Source organism: Buteo buteo, chromosome 17, assembly GCF_964188355.1.
Source record: "Buteo buteo chromosome 17, bButBut1.hap1.1, whole genome shotgun sequence".
NCBI classification, from domain to species: Eukaryota; Metazoa; Chordata; class Aves; order Accipitriformes; family Accipitridae; genus Buteo; species Buteo buteo.
Genome location: NC_134187.1, coordinates 27,156,414 through 27,180,746, shown reverse-complemented (window position 1 = coordinate 27,180,746; position 24,333 = coordinate 27,156,414). Strand labels below are relative to the sequence as shown.

Genomic DNA, 24,333 nt, shown 5'->3' with positions numbered 1-24,333 from the left:
TGTCCTTTGTAGCACACTGATCTGCATCTGTTTAAGAGGTGTTCCGTGTGCTTTTGGCAGATATTTCCAGCCATTCTGAAATGTTTAAAAAGGCCAGTTTTCTGAACTGCCTGCTGCTGTATATGCTGTAATTAAAATTTGGGCCTCTGAAGTTATGGATAAATTCAGTATTTTAGATGTACTTTGTTGTGAAAATAATAAAAATAAAATACCCCTCCAAAATATAAATAGTGGAGGTAAAAATATAAAAATATAGGTTTAATATTTTTATGGTTTATCTTTTTAAATTTGGAAAATCAAATTTTTGCTTCTTTTTGACACTGCTGGAGCCAACAAAATCAGTTCTCACTGCAGCAGTATGGGAGTCATAAGGCCCAGAATATATAATTTTAAAAGAACAACATCATTAATTTTGGGTAAACAAAACCATTGAGGACGTTTCTCAGAAAGAGAAGATTGAATCTTTAGGACCTTATAGATTTTGACACTCCCCACTGCCACATGGAAGACATGAAATCAATAAAGAAAAGCTGTTTCACCTTGCTGCATTATGCAAAATATAGAGCTGAATAAATAAGATGGGGTGATATATATGGATGCCCCTTCTTTCCTTTCTGTTTTGCTCATTAGAAAATAAAAACAGAAGCTGTTGTGACAGAGCACGAGACAGAGCTTGAAATTCGGAGGGCCTGAAGCTGCTTGTCTTTATGTTAACCTTAAAGCACTTAGAACAGATGCACAGCCATTCTAGAAAGGCACAGCTCACAGTCCCATATGTCTGCCAATCCCATAGAAAACACGTATCATCTCTTATGTCATATCTGTTAGCCTTGTACAAATGTCTTGTTAACTGCAGTGCTTAAAGATATCAGGCATCCATGTTTATGAACCTGAATCACTGCTCAGATGATCTAATTGTGAAGAAGCCAGAAGGGGAAGTGTTTTTTGCAAATATTTAAAAAGGATCATTCACTGGTTATGTCCGGTACTGCTTTCATGAGTAAACAAGTACCCTGTGTGTAATTTAGATATAGTAGGTGTAGATACATCAATATTTAAATAATGGTAGAAATATATGTGAACGTTGTGCAAGTTCATGTCTCAGTATTAATAATAAAAGATAATCTCAATGTGTGTGTGTGTGTGTATGCACACATGTGTGCAAATTTTCTCCCTAGAAAATATATTCTTGGAAATCCTAATCTAGTACATTTTCACACATATAGAGAAGGAACTATTTCTTCCAACTTAACATACATTATTAATATGCATTACACATCATCTTTCAACTCATATGCTTATAAAATCCAATTGGGATGAATAGATATCCTTTCTATGTAGGAACTGCTACATTTATTTAGATTTCTAAAGTTACATTAAACAAGGTAGCTAACATTTTTTAGTGTAACATAGGCTTGTTCTGTAGAAAAAAGTGGTGGTAACACTTCAACTGCTCAGATACTGGAGGTGTTTAGGGACCTATGGACTCAAAGCTTTTAAGTTTCAATAGCTTTCATATAAAGTTGGCATGTAGGATATTGGGGTGTTCGCTCAAGCACTGTTTTGGCTAATGAGACCTAATAACATAATGAAATGCCTTTCTTTTTGCCTTGTACAGCTCCTCATTTTAAAATATTATGTGTCTTAAGCTGATAGTGCTCAGCACCTCACAACACAGAGCCCTTAAGCAGCACAGTCATACAGTTGCATTTCATTATGCTAACATTAAACATACACTTTTCAGACCTGATATCAATTTTATACTGTTCACATGTTACGGTGGTTTGCTGTTTTCAGGTTTGTCGCTTTTGCTTCACAGTAAGAGGCCAGTTTACAATATTGCACAACCGGCCGCACTTTGGTAAAAAGAAATATATTGCAGACATGTGCTAAGCAACCATCCCTCATATTGCTTTCCCATTGCACTTTGTTTCTGATCTGCCACGCCAGGGTTATTACAGGCCTGAGCCTCTTTGGAGCAAAGCCTGCCAAATGTGCTGAGCTCTGTCAAACTTGTGCGGCAAGTCTCTGAAGTACTCGACCGATGTGAGGGAGGTTTCATCCATACGGAGGCTTTCCCCTAAACAAAACGGATCAAATTGAAACCAGTTGTAATTTAGAGCATAAATCGTACATCACTTAACAGAACTGCAGTTTGCCTGTCATTTTTCACGGGGAAAATATGCATAACTGGTATTTTGTTGAGAAATACATAAGTAGAGCATAAATATAAAAGAAAATGCTTGCTTTAAAGGGAGACTGGCGCTTCATTTGAGAAAATATACTTTATCATTAAGATTAATATAGGTAACCAAACCAGTATGTGTCTGCAAAATTCCAAAATAATTTCCAGTTGGAGAGCAAGGCCTACCTCAGACTGGTTTTCACACTCTGTGACTTGTGGATCGGGGTCTAAAAAGTTTACATCTCAGTGGGAAATGTCCTTTATCTCCTTTCACAGCAGGTGAATCTGTCAAAGGTGAAGAATGATACCAAGAAAGCTCCTTCCAGCCCACTTTATCTTTCAGTCTTGTTTTGCTTTATTAAATTTTTCAAACAGTTCATCAGGTTAGTCACCAAGCTTTAGTCTCTATTATTGCACTAATTTTAAAATGATACTATTTTGTCTGCAGGAATAATGAGAAAAAGTCATTGGGGATCAGCTGTGGATATATGGCCCCTCCTTTACTCATGCTCTCATGGGGCCGATTACTCATGTGTTGGTTTAACACATCCCTACAGGCAATGTCTTATTGCTTAAGGTTCAGAAATATGAATAATAAAACTAGACCATAAGCTATTTAGCTTGCTAGAAATTAAATTTAACAGCTTCAGCTCATGAATCCAGCTGTAAAAGTACATACAAGGCATTAAATTAACAGGAACACATGGAAATCTACAGGATCATATTCCAGAGGAACCAAGTTTTGTGTTTGTGTTGCCAGATAATCTGGTAAGACTAGACAAAACAGATTTCTTTTTTTTTCTAACATTAAACTTCTTATTCCACTAACAAAATCCTTCTTTGAAGAAACTTTACTGCTGCAGAACAATATTCATAACCCTGACTTGTCCTCCTCTCATAAAAACACCAAATCTCTCAACTACTCAACTTCCTTGTCCCTGTAGCAAAAAATTGATGCACTTAGGAAGGATTAATTTCCCCACGGGATTATCTGTTTTTTTTCCAAATATACTGATTAATCCCACTAACGATATTGCATCTGCCTACAAACTTCTTGTGCATATCCTTAAACCATCACAGTCACAGCAGTGCTTCTAATGTTAGTATTTGAGAATATATCCATATAAAAAAAATATTGATGACTAAAATCTTACATTTCAAGAGCAATTGCCAGTCCAAAGGGAGTTTATTTTTTTCCAAAGTAGAGACATTGCTGCTGTTACTGATTCTATATAGAAAGCATTCAAACACTGCAGTAATAGGCAGCAGTATACAATCTCAGGGTAGATACAGGGGGTGTTCACTGATATCATTGTAAGATATATTTTACCCTTCTGTGGCAGAAGTTTCATGTAGGAAGTTCCTGTGATAAATGCTATGACTGCTCTTAAGACAGTGATAAGTGAGGAAGTTTGGGTGACAGTGTAGTGGGCTTCATAGAAAGGTGAACTTTGCATCTATTATGAATATATCAGTGAGGACATATTGGGGTAGGCCAGGTTAAGAGCAAAAGTGAACATCTGGCAACTTGTCTTCCTCCAGATCCTACACACAACACCTGCACAAAAGCCAAATACTTTGTCATTACACAGGATTTCTTATTGTATGAGGAAAATAAAGTGCTGCTTCTCCCTTGGGGCAAATCCTAATTCTGCTTCTGAGGCCAAGATGCCTCCTTCTGCATTGCAATTGTGTTTTGGCAGCACGAGTTAAGACAACAGACCTTGGTGGTACATCTCTGTACAGACCAGTGCACCAGTAATGGCTAAGAATGGGAGCCAGGCCAATGACCAGCCGCTAGCCAGCTCTCTTCCTTCTGCAGAGTACCGAGTGACACGAGGAATAGGATGTTCTGCTTACTTATCCCATAGCTCCCCCAAAAAGATGAACTGCTATCAAAGTCTTAGGTCATATCTTGTATGAAGTCAGTTGTCCCTTGTTGTGCAGATATTCTTTATATAATTACTGCTAGGCAGCCTTTTTAGGAGAAAGTTGATTTAATCACAGCCACATATCCATCAAATTTATTGTCTTCTGACATCATCTCTCATGCCCCTATATTGCTGTTGCTAGGTGACATGCTACCTATTGTGAAATCACAGCTGAGCAAGTGTTGTTCAAGTTATCACGGCTACTGTCATTTCAGCTATTATATATGGCCTTATCTTTTGTAGTGGTAGAGTTGAAGAGGCTTAGTTATGGCACTATAAAAGGGAGCAATTAAGTATTCCTTTAAAATTATGACCTGATTTGTATTCATATTAAAAACATAACATCACATATTGGTGCACACAATGTGTTTTGTTTACACCAGAGGTATGTATTAAGATACTTCTTTATGTACCTATTAAGATACAACTACACCAAGTGTAAGGTCTAGGTAGTAAGTAACCTGTCTCAGGATCTGCAATGCATTGGTTATTATAAGAAATCAGACAGTGATGAATAATTAAATCTGCTTCTAAGTGAGACTCTCTAATTCTACCTAGTGCCACCTGGGTAAATACTTATGTTTTTTAACCTTTCCTTTACGGTTATCTTTTCATGCCTATGGACACTAGTCCTTAGAACTCTGCTAGGCTCTTAGCTTCCATGATATCTTATGCAAAGATAATAATCCCTACTAGTTAAGAATTGCCTAAATATGTATGGTATGCATGAATATTTTTATCAGTTTGAAATGTTCTGTCTGCCACGAAATTCATCATTGTTTTTTTCCTATAAGGGAAAAACGTGACATACTCAATTTTAACCTTGGTTAAAAAGTCATACTTTTCTGATTTGTCATGATGACATGTGTTAAGAATCAAAGGAATAATTTGCTTTCTTAATGGTATGGGAATATAATTTGCAGTTTGTTTTTAAAAGCTGAATCACTGTTTGCAGATATCATTCCTCAGGAAATATGTTTTCAATTATACCCCCTCCCCTTTTTCTCTCAGACTAGCTACACAATCTATTTAAGCAAGATATATTAATTTTTTTCATAGAGATATTTCTCAAGCAGCTTCTTTTTTGAGTCTCCATTTTTGTTGGAATTGCTTACGTAATATGTAGAACAATAGGCCACTTAATTTAATGATGCTCAGTTAATCCTGAATGTGTATCTCATTGACTGTTGCCTTCATTCACTCTCACTTTGATTTGTGCTTTGAAAAGCCCAAATCATTGGTGTTATTCATAAAGACTGTTAAAACCCATTGACAGTAAAAATTTCATATTACTTTAATGCTTTAATTAATTCTTGTATTCCGTGTCTGTGTACCAGCTGTACAGTAATTCATGACAGTACATTCCAGATAAACCACATTTTGAATACAATACAATAATTACCACCCTTAAAAGACCATATATGCTTCTACAGAAGGGTCCCAAATCTGCCTGGGCAGACTAGAGGATTAATAAGGGTGGTGAATTATTCATCATGCAGTGAACCTGCTCCTTAATTTAGCTGATTGCTTCACCTTTTCCAGCAGAAAAGATGCTTCGACTGGTTTTGCCTCTTCCATACAACTCTTCTGGGTGGAGCGTTCATCAGTATTAACATTTTGTTACTTCTGGTTAGATTATTTCCAACTTTGGAGATCCACCTATTCTTCTGCTCCTAGAGCCTGACTTTGATCTCCCTTCCATTTAAGAAGAGCTCATCTTGCTCCCTTTGTACCATATCACTGTTCAAATGCCATAGCAACTATTTGCTCAGACATCTAACCGTGACAAACAAAGCTTATTTCTTGGTTTTCTTAAAAGGTTTTCAGCAATGCATCCGCTTCTTCATAATTAATATGGGAATTCATACAATCCAGTCATGACACAGATAACCAGAGAACAGCAGAAGATTTGATACTCTGCCTACCACATTTTCCTAGCTGTTTCTGTCTAAAAGAAACAGGGCTGGCTATTTTGTATCATTTTTTTGTCAATAAAAGGCTTTTAAAAGCTGATTATTTTGTGATTACCTTTCCATTCCCGTATTTCTGTTCTCTTTTGTCATTTTGATAAATTGGGATAGGAACCATGTTTTATTTTACATCTGGATACAGTCAAGCTCAAGGCAAACATGCAAGTATTGTAATATTTTTGTATGTTCATAATTAGCATCTTATATACATTAGCTGAATGATTGCTTGCTGGAAATCACTGTTTTAGTAGAAACAAAATGGCCCACAACCATTGGTACAACCAAATTTCTTTGGAACTGGCATTCCATGAATTGGCATTCTGCGAACTTTCTATCCATACCATAAAAAACATATGAATCAGATGTGTAATCTATGAAGCGCAGCATCCTGTCCATGATGGTAGCTGGCACCAGATATTTTACACAAAGGTGCAAAAGACCCTTACAGTAGGCAGATGTTGGATTATTTCTCTATTAAGGAGGACTCATCCTAAGCCCTAATACTTAGACATTGTCTGAAGCCCTAAAGGATGAAGTTTTGTTTTCATTCCAGAACTCTTCAGTGTCTAAGTTTTGCTCTTTGAGACTGTTTGTTGTGGAGCAGTGGCAGGAATTGAGTTATGTGGGCTCCAGATGGAGGTGCACTGTTGTTTCCCATCCTGCAGCAATGTGCAAGAGCAAAATCTGCTCAGAGCAACTGGAATATTAAACTGCCTAGCTGTTAGCTCCTGGCAAACATAAAGGAGCAAAACATAGCTAGAAAATGACATTTCTCAACATTTTAGAAATTAAATCAATATTCACCAGGACAGTAGAGGGCATGTTCCTGACTCCAGGCTATCCTGCTACTAAACCCCAAATTCTTGCTACAAGACATGGGGAAGTCTGTGCTTTTAGAAACAGTTGGACATACTTTTGTAATGGAAAAGATTTGGCAACTTAAATATAGTGGTCACTACTTCAGGCACAGATGTACCACGAGTAAACACCACTGTGTTTACAACAGGAACACAAGTTCATTGTCTCATGAACATGTGTGGTGACAACACGAAGTCAAGGAGCAAAAAATGGATCTTAATGAGGCTGAAGAGCCAAAGTCTCTCTGGGACCAATTGTGAAAGAAAGTTAAAGTTTCCCTTCCTGGCTATCATGCACTGGAGCAGTCCTACCGCCTCTGTGGCTAAAATGCTGCCTCTCCTGTCTGTGTTGGGTCTTCTGGTGCCCCAATGTGACACGGTCCTCTTCTCTCCTGTTCCTCAAAAGGCCCCCTAAAAGAGGAGTAGAAGAACTCAAACTTCCTCCATTAACACTACGCTACCTCACGTCTTTGTTAGCTCTCTCCTTGAGCTCTGAATTACAAATCTGATTTATAATAGTTGAAGATTTGGGTCAAATGATGTTCCTTAACATGGTATGTAACACCTCAAAAATTGTAATGGAAGTTCTGTATGCGTGGGAGAGGAAAAAACTTTTTACAAAAATAATAAAGAATAGTTTTAAGTCCAAAAGACTATATACCTGTTGTTGTCAAGGGAAACTACAGATTTTTAAGCATCTCTCTGCACTAGGACCAGCAATACTTAAAGGTCAAAGAAAAGTGAGAACTGTAACACTAATGTATTACTATAGAACTTAATAAAATACCCTATGCATTGTTTTTAATTCCTTATTACTCAAATTCCTGTCTCTATAGTGATCCATTGTCAACATTTGGTTTGGCATTTAGGATTTTCTCCTAGGAAATGGGAACTGTGGGTTCAATACTCTGAAGGCTTCTCAAACTCTGAGCTAGGAACTTCAGGACTATTCCTCTGTGCTTGATGTTTCCTACTTGCCAAACTTCAGTGGCTACTTGTTCAACATGTGGACATACTGCATTGCCTAGAGGAGACACCTACGCTTCCTTCATTGGAGTGGAGAAGCAAGTCTGTAGCCAGGCTGCTCCAAATAGGTAACTGATAGTGATGCGGACACCTACCTCTCTCCACTGACTGCAGAAAAATGCAGCTTAGCCAGCCTAAATCTCTCTAAAGGCTCATAAATGCTGCAATGCCTAATTTAAATGCCTAAAGTAGGAGGCTTGACTAATGCTGTCCATATCTATTTTAATCCTCTGCAGTCTCATGCAGGTAGACTGCTGTATCAGTTTGTTGTGGATTAACCCCAGCAGGCAGCTCAGCCCCACACAGCCACTTGCTCACTCCCCCCACTGCGGGATGGCGGAGAGAACCAGAAAGGTAAAAGTGAGAAAACTTGTGGGTCGAGATAAAGACAGTTTAAGAGGTAAAGCCATGCTGTGTGCGCAAGCAAGGCAAAACAAGGAATTCATTCCCCACTTCCCATGGGCAGGCAGGTGTTCAGCCATCTCCAGGAAAGCAGGGCTCCATCACACGTAAGGGTGACTTGGGAAGACAAGCGCCATAAACCTGAATGTCACCCCCCTTCCTCCTCCTTTCCCCCAGCTTTATATGCTGGGCATGACATCATATGGTCTGGAATATCCCTTTGGCCAGTTTGGGTCAGCTGTCCCAGCTGTGTCCCCTCCCAACTTCTTGTGCCCCCCCAGCCTGCTCTCTGGGAGGACATGGTGAGAAACAGAGAAGGCTGTGACGCTGCTCAGCAATAGCTCAAACATGGCCATGTTATCAACACTGTTTTCATCACAAATCCAAAATACAGCACCATATGAGCTGCTATGAAAAAAATTAACTCCATCCCAGTCAGAACCAGTACCCTGTTGTACTAGGACCACACTGTCACATTTTAAAGCCATTCTTTGCAATCAGAAAGATGAGAAAATTTTGAATTTTCTTAAGAAATTCTTGTGTTTTCACATAATTCTGTAAGCTGACACAGACCTGAAAACCCCCATATGTACCATGTGAAACAAATCCCTTCTTGCCCTGGTATACAAACATCTGCTTTGGAGGTGAATTGTGTTTTAAATTGGGGAAAGAAATCATTAAGGGTAGCATAGAATGGCTGATACTGCAAATGATGTTGTTGTTATGAAAAAGAAGAATATTGTTTTCTTGCACAGAATATTGCTTAAGCAACACTGTGGGTCCCTAAACAATAACGTGTTCTGCTTCACAATATGGCATCAGTATATTAATTAAAGGTATTGGTCCCCCCCGATGAAGCTTACAGATACTTTCTTGTTTGAGATGCTGTGGACTCAAGAAAGTGCTTATTATTGCAACTCTAGCATGAGGTAGTGCACATTAATTTTTATGTGAATACATCTTGCATTAGTGATGAAGACAGAGAACAAAGCTGTAAAAAACCTAGAGTTTTTCCAAGTGTTTTACTTTACTGTGGTGTTGCTACCATTATGCTGAAAAGGGAATCTCTGAATGTCGATACCATTCCAGTATCTCCTATGTCAACCTCTCCTCTAGAGTCACAGTATTCATTTGCTTGGTTCAGTCTTTGCTATTGAAGCCAAAAATCACAATCCTTTGTCCTAACATGCATGCTACCAAAGAGGATTTTAGATCACAGGACACAGCTGAAAACTGCAGTCGGACTCTAAAGTTAAATACAAACAGAAATGGAGAAATAAATGATGCACACATTTACTTGATGACCTCAGATTACTTGGTATTATGGTGCATGTCATATTTGTTTTTATTCCACATTAAGCACTATTCCAATTTATTTTGCATTATTTAGTAGTATATTGTCCAAAAGTTTTTGTTGTGTTAATAATTTAACAACTGCATTCAGTTATTGGGGATAAGCATTTTAATTATGCATTGTTTAGGCAAAATGATATGAAGTAAATTGAAAAACACCAAACTGCCATATTAAACACGAGTAGACTACCTTGGCAAGCACATCCTTTATGTGCAAACATAAACTTTGCTTTGTCTGTTCAGTAATAACTCTGCCTTTTTTACTGTTTGGTTGCCAAATTAGGCAAGTTTATACTGCACCAGAAGACTTCTCCTCCATTTATTTTTTGTCTTAGGTTCAGTAATGTCGGTGACAAGAAATAGAAAAATTCTAGTGACAGACAGGTCATTATGCTATAATTTTAACAGTTACTATTGCTCTCAACAATATACTGCCAGGGACATAGCAGTTGAGTACCCCAAGTCATTTTTAAAGGACAGTTAAATGGCAAATGCCTAAAAAAAAATTTCAAACAGGTGTTCCTGGTATGCCCACATAATATTTTTGTACATTAACTTAGTAATTAGAAGAATTATACCAAAAAGAACAGGGAAATCTAACTTTTGGATTCATATCATCTACATAGATTTGTGCTTTATTAGATAGTGCCTAATTCATTTCCACTTTCTGGAAAAGTTTGCAATAAGGAAATTCTGTATTAGATATTGGTATGTTAGACATTAGTGTATTAGCTCCTAGGGTTTGTAATAAAATTACCCCCAAGCAAGATAGCAACTAATCAATCTCTATTTTTCTTGTGATTTCATTGCCTAAATACACAGTTCCTTGGACTATCTGGGCTTTCCAGAAACACTCCAGTTCCACTCCATCTTCTTCCCTCCCCTTAATGCTAAATCTGCATCCTCCTCTGCCAGAGGGACACGCTCTGTAGTTATCTCTTTATCTACCTGCCTCAAAGCTATTGCCATGTAACCTTTAACGGAAAAATTTTCTGCAGTATATGATGAGATTATATATTCCTATTTGTAGACTGCATTTCATTTGTACCTTTCCTTTCAGTCCACTTCTAGCTTCCTTGGTGAATTTTTCTCTAAAGCCAGCAACAAATTTGCTAAGTATACTGGTACAAGACTTTCCTTGTCTGCACAGGTAGAAATCAGGTACAGAGCCAAATGCAGTGACAATGTAATGGACTTACTGATGTTAGCTGGCGTGGGACACATTCGAGTAAATGTAGTCAATGCAGCTATCTACATCTGAGTAATTACCCCAGGCTCTCTGTAGTCAGCGGGGAGACAAATGCACACATTAGAATATGGCTCATTTGATACTAAAATACATGTTTAAAATGAATCAGAAGAATTGCTCCCTAAGAAAACACAGAAAAGGTGCAGGTCTTTAACTCTTTTCCTGTTTGGAAAGCACTATCCCCAGAATGCAGTGCAGGTACACTTGCCAGGTGGTTATTTTGTGCTGTTCTGGCTAAACTCTGATAAATGCTTTGTAATTGAGAAGAAACAGATATAACACAAAAGCTGTCCCAGCATCTCCTTATTCAGTAAATATTTCCTAAGGATGAGTTGTAGTTTCTCTTTGTACTACTTGATGTAAAGGGGTCACTTGTTGGAAGAGCAAGAAAAGTGGCCCCACTGATGATCAATACAATTTTGTTGGCTCTTAATAAACATAGTGGGAGGAAGGAAATCAGAGGTTACTGCATAGTGCACCTTATAATCCATATAAGAAATCACATCAGTATTTATTGGCAAAAAAGACTGGGTGGAGAGGAGAGGGAGATACTAACTGCATTTATGTGGAAAACAGAAATGGAAATATAGTCTGTGTAACAGTAGGCAAAATACTTGCTCTGAAAAGGAAAGATTTTCTTAAATATCATAATAGCACCTTGAAAACCCATTCAGGAATTGGCTCATAGTTTCTCCTGATAATGCCAAGTGGTAGGTCAGGTCACTGAGACGAAGAAATTACAGTCTAAACGATGGAGTCAGACAAGGAACACATTTGGTTCATCAGCATTTCTGTCAGTTATGGAAATATCTCAAATGGAAAATGTTATCCAAAAATAAGCACTTTCTGCTACAATTCTCTGCTGTCTTTGATATGCCTCATAACAATTATGTGTAGCTATGTAGTGCTGGTACTTTGGAGATCACCCAAAGGGCTCCAGAGTACCATTCTTACCAATGTAAAAGGCAGTGCCCTTTATAAATATAAAATAACATAGTTTATGATACATCCCTTTCTTTTATGATTCTGTGTATAGGTGTATAACTGTTGTGATTATGAAACTAGGTCTAAGCTTACAGAATTTCCTTCTTTTCCTATTTAATGCTGTCTAGTAGTATGAGAAAACAATTAAATTTTTTCAATTTTTTTGTTTGTGTGTTTCACATTGTAATCTAGTTGGCAAAAACCCTGCCATCTGACTGAATTAGTGAAAGAACAGAAAAGAACAGGATCCAACATCTGGCAAGACGTAACTTGGCCTTTCTTCTTGATTGTGTCTGTTTCAAATGCCAGGTGTCTATCACCTGGGGTGTAGTCTTACTTTGGCAAAGTAAATCTATTACTAACGCTCTGAAGAATGCCGTCTCTGAATGATGCCGCTGCTAATGGAACACTGATTTACTGCCACAACTGTAAAGAATCTTTTTTAACATTGTGTTACACTTCCCATCAATTTAGATCAACCAGACCTACCATATGTGAGAAGTTATCTGCATTTTTCTCCAATAAAACTGAAATGATGAAAGCTGTGCTTTCCCTGAGGTATGATCCACTATTGGTAGCCCCGTTGTTTTTTCTTTAGCCCTCATCATCTTTGTCAGGGCTGGAGCATATTATTCCTGCAATGCTTGCCAGAATTCTATGGCTTATTTGTTGTTTGAGACTCACCATATGTGTCTTTGATCCCTGTCTAGTAGGCACCTTGGCTGCTCGCCAGTTTGGCACTTATGATTATCAGCAGCATGAATAGCTCCCTTGCTTCTGATTCTGTCCTTCTTGCTGTCATCAAATCACTCTTTAAACAACTTTCTTATTTTCTTTTAGATGCTTGTAAATGATCAACCTATTTTTACCATGCCTTTCTTGGCCAAGGTTTTGTGTCACACTGCAGGAAATCCAACAGCTTGATGTTTCCATTCCTAATGATCTGACTGCCAACTACCTGTGTAATTGCATGGGAATAATAAGGAGGACAGAAACATCTCTCATGGTAATATTTGAAGTTTCTCTGCATATTACACAGATTTGCCTGTTCTTCCCATCTAGTAGGCTTGGTGGCATGACTTTTATGGGAGATTATTTATTTTAGTGAAAAGCATTCCTTTTAATAAATGTTTTAAAACCTTTGACCAGAATACAGTGTGAGCCAATGACAATGATTAATTCAGAGGAGTATCAGAATGATAAACAGTTTTAAGAGAGAGATGGAAAGCCAAAAGCCAGTCATGTGCAATTTCTATTCACTACCCTGATGCAGCACTAAACACATCTGAGTCCTTCCTTGTGTTCTAGTAAACTGAAGTTGTTCCAAAATGCCATTATTGAACAAAAAATATGCGGAATCAAAATAAGGAACAGCACAGGGCTTATAAAGGTCCAGACCACGAGAGGCCCACGTACTGTTACAGAAAGATCTGCCAGAAGTCTCCATTATTCTTTACATGAGTTTGCAAGCTCTGGTACTATCACTGAAAGCAGACAAGGTTAAACAGCATATAGTACCATATCTACCTTCATGTTAACTCACAAAGTTGGGTGGAGTAAGTTTTGTAGCCCCTGCAAGCAAAGAACAGTGTCGGCATGATTACGCCTGCCTAAAATGCACTCTTCTTGGAGCTACCTTCACACTGTGCTGTCCCCCATGACTCTTGTTTAGAAACAACAATTTGGTTTAGCTCTAAAGCTTTTAACACACAGTGCTTTTTCGATAGATAAATCACCATCTCCTTCTCCCAAGAAACATGGGAGCTTCAGATGAATGTGTTTTATTTATACGTCTCTTGATTTTGAAACAACTGCTTATGTGGAATTAGAAGCACTAGTTGAAATATGAAGTGCTAAATTGGCAAGGGTGAAAAACAAATTCTGATTTCAGGGAGAATGAGAGGTACAACAGAAAAAAACAGTGAGAAATTGTTGCATGAGAAGCCAGTTGATTCGGGATTACTTTGTAATGTATCACTGTTATATTTTCCTTCTCTGCTCCACAACACTGGGATTTCTGATAAAGATGCTCCTTTTCAGCATATTTGGTGGCAATCTGAGTCTTAAAGCAGGTTTGTGTCAGAAAATGTTGACAGCTGACTTAGGCTGGAAGAGCACGCTGAAGCTTTAAGCCCTACAAAAATGGCATTCAATTCTGGCAGTATGTTTTATAGTTATGTTTATAATAACAGTGACAGACAAAGAAGCAACACTATTAGAAGGGATTTAATGTGGAGAAGATAGCAGTTTGATGGCTAAGCTACCTGCAGAGGGTTATAATAAAGCTAATTTCAGAGATATTTGTAAGAAAGATGATTAAAGGCCATACAAAGTTTGACTCCACTACTGTAGTAACTTGTGAATAGCTCAGGTGGGTAGGAGAGGTATACTTTATACACACACGTACTCTAACTCCTTGTGATTGCATTTTTCACCCTATTTCCAACTCACTATGAAATGTACAGAAAAGTGGAAAATGAAATTATTTACCTCAATAAAGTGCTTTTCCCTTCCCATGTACCACATCATAGATAATCTGTCTCTCACTGGGAGACAAAAGAGAAAGGCTTGATTTTTTGGCCAGCCTTTATACATTTTATTCCTAGCTTCACAGGTAACAAGGCCAAAGCAAGTACCCAGAGACAGCATTGAACAGTATCCTAGTGGAACTTTGAACTGTGAAAATATAAGACTTTTGAATTCACAAATATTTTACTGGAAGAAGGCAGAAAAGATACTAACTGCCTCAGATAGCAGTCAGTAGAGAAACCTCCTGGCACTTTTCTGTGGCCAGATTTGAAATGACAGAGATGCCCACCAGCGGTATTTTAAAATAAATTTTAAAATTGTAATTTAAATATTTTATTTCTGAAAAGCTATTATCCTCAAAAACCAAAAACTTCCCAGCCAATGAATCAGCATCCACTTTTGGTTTACAATGGCATTCAGAAACAGGGAAGGTTTTGGATGCACAGCTTGAAATGCAAAACAGCAAAAGAAAAAGACAGTGCTTTGAGAGCATCATGTCTACCCGTGAAGGCCTGAAACAGAGACTTGCCTGTAAACCTGATAATCTTTTGCAGAAAATGACTGAGGGAAAGTTTAGTGAATTTAACAAACTCCCCTCCCCCCGATACCCCAGAAAAGGAATGATCCAGAAAAAATTTCCAATGCATATGGTATTTCACTTGAGAGTAGTCTGGAAAGTTGGCTGACGCACTGAACGCTGAAGGAGATGACAAAATATAACCTGCTGCTTCTGAGAGCGCTGTTATAAACCTGAAGAGTACGCTATTTGCTACGTTCTAAACTTCTGCTACCCAAATGAAAAGCATAAAAGCAAGCTTGCACACAAAGCCTCTTGTCAAAGACCTGAACGGCCGAGTGAGCAGGGCCGGTTTCATTCCCCACCGTTTGCACAGCCCCAGGATCCCAAACGGGCTCGGTCCCCAAGCAGCCCTGTCCCTCGTCCTCTCTTTCCCCTCAAGCCTTCTGCCAAAAGCACTGAAAGCCCAGGCCGGGCCCCATTTCCCCCGGGTGTGCGGCCTATCAGGAGCGATGTGAGGTAGGACGGATGGCTGTCCCCATGCTCCTGTCCGCCCGCCGCCCCCCGAGCTCTGGACCGGCCGAGTCCCCGAGCCTCTCGGGGGATGGCAGGCTGCTGTGGCGCTGACCGAACCCGCACCAAACGCCCTGGGCAGCCCGGGAAGGTGCGGAGGGGGAGAGGCGAGAAGATGCCGGGTGACCCCCCTCAGCGCCTGATGGCGGCGGGCTGACAGGGCGGTCGCCGCAGGGAGGAGGGGGGGGGGGCGCGCGGCGGGGATGGCGGCGCGGCGGGCTCCCGCGCTCCGCCAATCACAAGCGCCGCTCGTGGGCCGGGCTGCAGCCAGTGGCTGCGGCGGGCGCGGGGCCGGCGTGGCCCCCTCCCCCCCCCCCGCGGCGGGCCGGGAGGCTGAGGCGACCTTGCAGGGCTGGAGCGCCGAACCCGCCGCGCCATGGGGACGGTGCCGTCGGCGCTGAAGCACTGCCTCAGCTACCAGCACCTCCTCAAGGAGCAGCTGTGGATCGGGGAACCGGCCGCGCCGCCGCCGCCGTCTGCGGCTCCGTACCCCGGGCAGGTATCGCCGGGCGGGGGTGAGGGGAGATGATGGGGATGGTGCCGGCCCTGTCAGGCGCGGCCGCCGCCAGGGGGAGGCCGGGGCCCGCCGGGCGCGGAGGGGCGCCGCCGCCGGCCCCCTCAGCGCCGCCCCCCGCCTGCTGCCTGTGCCCGGCCCTCGCCCCCCATCCCGGCTCGGCCCGGTCCGGTCCGCCGGTTCTCCCGCACGGAGGGGCGGGAGCCTGTCATCCTCCCCCCACCTCGCCGCTGGGCCTTTCTTGGTCAGTATGTCAGAACACGGCTGGTTTTAAACCATCTGGCCGGTTAGTGCACACCCGGCTGGGCCATCTCTAGCGGCGCTGCGGGCGGAGATGAGGCGGCGTGAAAGAAACGCACTCATCTCTGCCCGCCCTCACCTGTTACAATCCACCGTGTGAAATGCCACAACATTGTAGGGTGACATGTATTTTGGCGAGGCCGCACCATCACCCTTGCTCCCTGAAGTTTGTGTTTCTCAAACTGGAGTGTTGGTGGGCCTGTCTGCTGTCAGCTGGAAAGTCACTACAGCTGTAAGGGTGCGGAGGCTGAGCCGTCAACTCCTCTGGAGCAGCTGTACCTTCCTTTTGGCCTGGGCTGCTCTGAGTACTGGTAGCTGTGCCCTCCTTTTGGCCTGGGGTGCTCTGAATACTGGTAGTTGTACCCTCCTTTTGTCCTGGGCTGCTCTGAGTACTGGTAGCATTGTCACGGAGGGATGAGTGAATGTGGTTGCTCACCCTTCAGCCTGTCAGCCACGAACAGGTGGGGAGACTGGCTGGAGATAGTGGGGACCAGGAGAGGAGGTTTAGATGAGGAGGCACGTGGGCAGGCAGCCAAGTGAAGACCATATGCCACGACTGTCCTAATCGTGGCTTGGGAAGGAAAGAAATGAAGGAAAGGGAAAGCTACCAGTGGCTTTTAGGGAGAGGCCGCATAAATCTGGAAGGGCCTTGGAGGAAGATGTCAATATGAAGTGCTCAAAGAAGGAAATAATTCTGAGCATGACGTTGCCTTTACACTATAACAACATGCTTATTGTTGGGGCATATTGTGTCTGAACTGTCACTCATTCGGCATCTAACTCCAGTAATCAGTTGGTGCTTCCAACATTAAAACCCATGAGCCACGCCTAGAACAAAATTGGTTTAAAAATCATGTCTTAAAAAAAATGCACTTCTTGTTCATTACATCTTTCTTCTATTTTTTTACCCCTTTTAGATATATGGGAGGTACACCTTCCATTTTTCTCCACCATCTGGAAGTGAAGTTTAATTATTAGGTAGCATGTAACTTCAGAGGTGGGGAGATCATGAAAAATACAATATTCTGAGTGCCATGAAAGCTGGCAGTGTTGTAATTTTGCTTCAGATGATCTGAGCTTGATAGCTCAAAAGCTACATGTTTGCAATACCCAAAGCAATACTGTGGTGAGCACAGAGCTTTGTATAGGTAAGCGCCATACAGCTTCTAGCTATCGTAATTCCCTGAGAATAGTGTCTATCCAGCATTGAATTTTGGGGAAAAAAAAATCAAATTCCTTCAGTTGTTTCTGTAATAGTGGAAAAATGTTTTCTTGCTGTAAAAAGAAATAAGATGGAATGAAAGGATTGCTATGTGTTAGGCATGAAACAAAGCACTATAATCCTCTTCATGTGCCCTTGCTACATTTTGGTGCATCATTTTCTTTCAAAAGATGTGAATGTTTTTTAAAAATTCCTTCAAAATACCTTGATATGTCACTTGATTGCTTCAGTCTCTACCCCCTGTCAAAGCATCTGAAAGGTTCAAGGGCTTTTGCAACAGAGAGGGTTTGAAGTCAAAGACAAGCAGTAATATCTTCCCAGAAAATCATAGATCAAAAAAAAAAAGAAAAAGGTTTCTTTATTGTAATCGATGCCTGTAATTTTTGCTTCATTTTTGCAGTGCTCTTGAATTTTCATCACTTTTTTTCTTCCTCCAAGGATACAGAAAGATGGCTTCCTCAGTAAACAGCAAACATGAGAATTTGCTGCTTATCCTCCCTGTGCACATTGATGAGGTTGTAAGCTGCACAGTCTACTGAGCCCATTGACATTAATTACGTCTGGAGTTGGTCACTGTTAATGTTTTAATATTTGCTTCTGCATTACCTTGCTGTGATTTTTATTAGATGTTTTTAATGATTTTCTTTACACAAATTTGTTCAAATTTCCATTTTTCTCACGTGGGTGCTTAAACAACCCATAAAGGTTTTCCTTATGCTTGAATGCATTCTGTACCAATCCTGTTCAAGAAAAAATGTGTTCCTCTTTATGTGATCTAGAAACTATACTAGCTTAAGTGATTGTTGTAAAAAGTGTTTTTTTTTGTTTTGCCCAATGTATGCAAGACAGTTATGGGGGAACCACTGTAACCATGTTTATGTAGGTACACTAAGAAATAAAAAAGGGGAAGGGGCTTAAGGTGCAAGAACAGTTTTCCAGAAATAATTTAGTGCTTTCATGGCTGACAAAAATAAGGAGTTGATTTTCTTGCTGAAATCTTTTCAGGAGTTTTTCAGGATTTTTCTTTAAACAAAAACTAATATGTAGGTGTTACTAGAGTTTTGCTACCAGAGCTCTTCTAAAACTAAAATCATTCAATTTTGTCTCAAAAATCCCAAATATATAAAAATTCGCTTATGTACTGTGCTGACTAATTTGTAAAGGTCCAGGTTTAACCACTTGGAGCCATATTGGAGGCCAAATAATAGGTCCTAGAGTGGGTAGTGGGATGTCTTAGTCTTTGTTTTCCCTTCATTTTCCTGTTTCATTTAGCCAACAATTTTATAGTATTTTTACAACTGTATTTGACTTTAAAACATAGGATTGCTTGAGGAGCAAAGTTACTGAAAAGGAGAGGTGAAAAACAAAAGGTAACTGGGCTAATGGCTAGACAGAAAGTAAATAGAATTTTCTACTACCTATTAGGATTTACTAATATCTATTTCACTCTTATTTAGGCTAGTCTGTATTATGTTAAAAAATTATCAAACACCTGACTAGTCAATGGGACACCACATTCCTGTTGCAGTATCTTCATCTTATTCTGTTTTCTTAGTGCTTAATCTTGTTTGCTTCAGAAATACTGCCTTATATTTCATACAAGGGGATCCTAGTTCTGCTTCATTTTCTTAGCCTTACCCCAGTGTATGCTGTTTTTATTAATAGGTCTGATTAATTTAATATTAAAGGTCTGAATAATTTTACTAAAGAGAAGCTATAGCTACATGAGAACTTGTTTAAGACATGGATTTATATCAGAACTGTGAAATGTGCTAGAATCTACCTAGAAAGGAGATAGCAGTACATGGTGCAATATTAGGGAGATTTCTACAGTGATCGAGATTGCTACTGATAGTGACTCATAGCACTTGACTGGAATTTGTAATGTATTTTGTGTTCTGTTTTGTAAAAAGCTCAGGCTGAGCAGCAGGGTGGAAGGCTGGCTGTTCATCCACTGCTGATGGTTGTCCTCTATCTTAGCAGGAACCTTCTGGCTAGAAGGAGAGATGGCCTGAGAGCAACTGACATTGGTCTCATCCTACAGACTTAATGTTATGTTTTCATGTAGGTTAAAATGGAATTTTAATGCATTAGGAATATGCTAAGGACACAGCAGGGAAGAGCTGGATGGCTAAAGAAGTGGTGTAAAAGACTGGGATGAAATTCAAGGATACAGAATGATTAGGTACTTTGAGACTAATAACCCAAACTAGAAACTGTGGCATTATCAGTTAGAAGCAATTGAAGAAGGGAAGAACCTTGGAATACTCACAGACCATAGGAGGACTATGAGCTGCCAATACAGTACAGCTGTTAAAAAAAAATCAAATTAAGTCCTTGGATATATCAGATCAAGTATTTCGAGTCAAACAGGGAAGTGTAGTGCCATTGCAAAAGACTGTATCTGAGGCCTGTTCAATTTTGGTTAGTCATGTTCAAGAAATTGAATTCTAGCTGGAACAAGTTAGTCTTGCACCACTGTAATGGTCAGAAAAATGGAGATGAAATGTAAAATGACTTTGGTTCATTTGATATCTAGTGTTAAGACCTGGAGGATGGGCAGGCAGGGAGGGAAGAAGAGCAAAGAGCTGCTTAAAATAAATGAATATGTTGCCAAATGCAAACAAATGCTTATAATCTGTCTATATATTAGATACAGAGTAGAAATTTAAAAGCTAAGTATCAAGTGGTGACATTCTTTAATAGCTTTCTAATCAAAATAATGAGCGTGCATAACCTACATGATTTAGGTTTAGAAAAAGGATTATATGATGTGGTTCCCATAGTAGTGAAAATGGTTGGACTCTTAAGAGATTTTAAAGTTTGTATAATAAGGAATAGAGGACTAGATATTTAATGATGTAAAGTAGACACAATTCCAAATCCAGTTTTTAATTACATTGCATGTGTCGTGGTTTAACCCCAGCCAGCAACTAAGCACCATGCAGCTGCTCACTCATTCTCCTCCCCCCCCCCCCCAGTGGGATTGGGGAGAAAATTGGGAAAAGAAGTAAAACTCGTGGGTTGAGATAAGAATGGTTTAATAGAACAGAAAAGGAGAAACTAATAATGATAATGATAACACTAATAAAATGACAGCAGTAATAATAGAAGGATTGGAATATACAAATGATGCGCAGTGCGATTGCTCACCACCCGCCAATTGACACCCAGTTAGTCCCCGAGTGGTGATTCCCTGCGCCCCCACTCCCCCCAGTTCCCATACTAGATGTGACGTCACATGGAATGGAATACCCCTTCGGCCAGTTAGGGTCAGCTACCCTGGCTGTGTCCTGTGCCAACTTCTTGTGCACCTCCAGCTTTCTCACTGTCTGGGCATGATAAACTGAAAAATTCTTGACTATAGTCTAAACACTACTTAGCAACAACCGAAAACATCAGTGTTATCAACATTCTTCTCATACTGAACCCAAAACATAGCACTATACCAGCTACTATGAAGACAATTAACTCTATCCCAGCTGGAACCAGGACAGCAAGGCTTACAATACTTTGGAAAAAATAGTTAGTTAAGGTCAGAGTGTCAACTTCAGTGTGAATATTGATCTTCTGCCACTTTAAATCAGTGCATCCTACTCTACAACAGGGTTGTGGCTAAAAATAGCTAAGTAATAAGCATCTTTCTCTTAGACCCATGTGTTTTAATGTTCCACTATCTAGGTGTACTGAGAGGTATAGTATATTAGGAGTATATTAGGAGTTATATGGTTTGGTGAGGGCTACCTACATCTACCACAAGCAAAGCAAAAATAAGTCAAAAATAAAACTCTAGTCTTTTGCTCTGCTGGACGTGGCTGATTCTAGGAGGTGTGTATCTATCTAAATAATGCTAATGTGTGCTATGTTACCTTGTAGGATTTCTGTCACAGATTTAGGCTGTCATATGGGATGCACTACCCAGAATTATTAACAGTTGTTCAGTATATTATCATTGGAAAGCACAGTGTACATTATTGTCAGTTTTATAATTGAAGAGGAACAAAAATTCTACATGCTAAATACATATAATAATGAACAAAAGCTTGGGTCCTCTAATTTAGGCAGCTGACTTCTGTTTCAGTGCCTAGGTTGCAGAGATTTATATGCTACATGCCTAAACCTCCGGATCTAAAACACACAGCCCAAGATTCCCTCATCTCCTCACTGCATGACACTCTTGGATCAAGAAATGCACACAAGTGTCTTACTTTTGCAGTTGTAAGTTGCTAATTTAGATTTTGCAATATACTATCATGTTTTAAACATATGCTAGAAACCTCTCAAATTTATTTTTAAAGTAACTCAAGAATAACAATGAAAAACCACAGTCCATATGACAATTATGTGTATTTATCTTAACCACTTCTTGTATTTGATGGTTGATTCTTGATTCAAATTACAGCACAAAAAATGACGCATATGGTGGCATTATGCTACCTGGGAGGAGAAGGCATGTCTGTGTTATTTGAATCTTTTAGCTACACCTCAGAGCAACTAATTTGAGATAAACTATATTTCATGCTCTTTTTATCTCCTTGTAATTATATATTCCAGGAACAAATTCATATTTGCAGGCTCTCCTTAAATAACTATTTTAGCTATTTTCATTTTTTATTTAATCTATTTAGTTTAAGAAGTACTATAAAAATTTGCTGTCAATAATATTGCAAATGTATTAATTTATTATGACAATTAGAATATGCAAGAAATACATCATAATTTACATTCAGGTTTTTTATCTTCTGAAAATTGCTTATAAAGTATATTTTTAATAGAGGAAAAAGAAGCTAGATGTCTTGAACTTTATATTGCAGAATCCTTGTTTCTTGACTTTTTAAAAGGATGATGTTATTTAAAGATACTTAATGAAATCAGTATAGAGAAAGTATAAGGGGGGCAAAGATCTTGTATGCTTTTTTTTTCCCTCTCTCCTTTACCCTCCATTCTTACTTCATCCTGTGTTTTCATCATGAACTTCCAAGGTATTTTGTCCTTCAGGTAGTTTAAGTCTAAATAACTGATCACGAATGGCCTTTGAAATTCCTGACTTCCAGCTCTTCATATTCCTCTACATGTAGAGACCTTGTCAATACAGAACTCAGCAGATGGATCTTTTTCACAACGAATGAATCAAAAGAATGGGACTTTTTTTGTTTTGTTGCAGATTCCCAAGCAACATTTATTTTCTTAATGTTCATAAAATGTAAAGCATACAATGTTATTCAAAAAAGAAAATAAATAGAAGAATAAAGTAGAAAGGATTCCTGTAACTATAATTTAGAATCAAATTATAAACTATTAAGTTTGTATCAGCATGCTGTATCTTTTCTTGATGACTTTGGAGACGATCAAGACATTTGATACATCCTGACACTGAAGGTAATAAATAGAACACAAAAACTCACTCCCACTGAATTTAACCAGAGTAAAGAGAGTTCAATGCTGAGCTCTTTCCAAAATTTTCTTTGAAGTCGAGAGGAGTTTCCCCTTTAGAAGATCCAGTCAGTAAACTCATGCCAATTTTTTCAGCCAGGTATTATTTGTGCTGCAGAATAACAGCTCAAGAACATTGATGGATAAAATGTTGAAGAGAGAAAGTCCGAAAAGGCTAAATGGTTGCTTTGCTAAAGGTGCCAAACAGGATGTTAGAAGTTAAGAGGCTAATAATAAAGTGTAAGTTTGACCTAAATGGAGCCATGACTTTTAGTTCTTTTGTGCCATTGGATTGTAAATAGTGGAAAGATAACAGGAGCTTTTTATTTGATACAGATTTGTGCTATATTGGGATTATTATGTGGGTTTAGAACTTTATAATACAGCTGGAAATGTTGTAAAGGATTTTACAGATCTTGCTCTGCAAATTTGGGAATTAAAAAAACGCACAGGAAATTTTTACTCAGACCCAACATCTGTTTTTTGGTGAGATCCTGTTTTTGACTCGTCCCACCTCCACCTCCTTCAAAGCCTACATATGGGCACAGTGATGTTCATTTCCTCTCTTGCCAGCTCAAGGAAAAAGATTAATTTCAGACACCCCATGTGTCAAATCATCATTTTAAAATTCATACATCTTGAGATCATTCTTCTTAATTCATTTTCTCATTGCCTTGGCTGAGAGTAAAGATAAGTGACTTGCCTAAGATCAACTAGATCCAAATTTAATTCCTGCTGAAATAAATGGGAATATTGTCTTTGTCTCAGGTTTTAATAAGGACTTTATTTACAATTTGTGGATCTTCTAGCTTCTAGTTTGGGTAAGGAAATCTCATAAGTGCCTTATAAGACTGCTGTAGGACTTACCAGTTGGTCAGACATAGAAGTTTTCATGAAGCAAAATATTTACTTCTCCTAATTAATCAAATTTTGTACCTTTGAACTGTCTGACAAAGTGACTAATAAATAGTAGTAGTAGTCATCTCTGTAGTGGCTTGGATGACGAGTTAGTTTTTTTCACTATAGACTTGGCTTAAAGGGGGAATGCTGGCTACCTAGAATGAAGTTACACTTATTTTCTCAGTTTTAATGATAACACCTTTTTTTGGTATTTCAGAGGAAAAAAGTATCTCCAATTCTTGCAGCATCTGGGTTGGAAGATTCACTTGTTTATGAAAGCGTGTGTTTAAATTTCAGTTTCTCTGTGAAAATCACACAATGAGAAACTGGTGCAGTGTAGGTGCAGTCCAGAGATAAAGCTGAAATGAGTTCTTGTCACTCTCTGCTC

At 39.3% G+C, this 24,333-nt stretch overlaps 1 protein-coding gene across 2 annotated transcripts in view; it reads left to right on the top strand.

Moving 5' to 3' along the window:
- The first annotated feature begins 15,903 nt into the window (after positions 1-15,903).
- Positions 15,904-24,333, top strand: part of HMGCLL1 (3-hydroxy-3-methylglutaryl-CoA lyase like 1) — an 86,748-nt gene continuing 78,318 nt past the window's right edge. For both annotated transcript variants that reach the window (XR_012653321.1, XM_075049319.1), the window contains exon 1: positions 15,904-16,075. Coding sequence is in view for 1 of the 2 variants with exons in the window: in XM_075049319.1 (XP_074905420.1) it covers positions 15,953-16,075 (123 nt within the window). In the remaining variant the exon portion in view is untranslated. The remainder of the gene's footprint in view (positions 16,076-24,333) is intronic.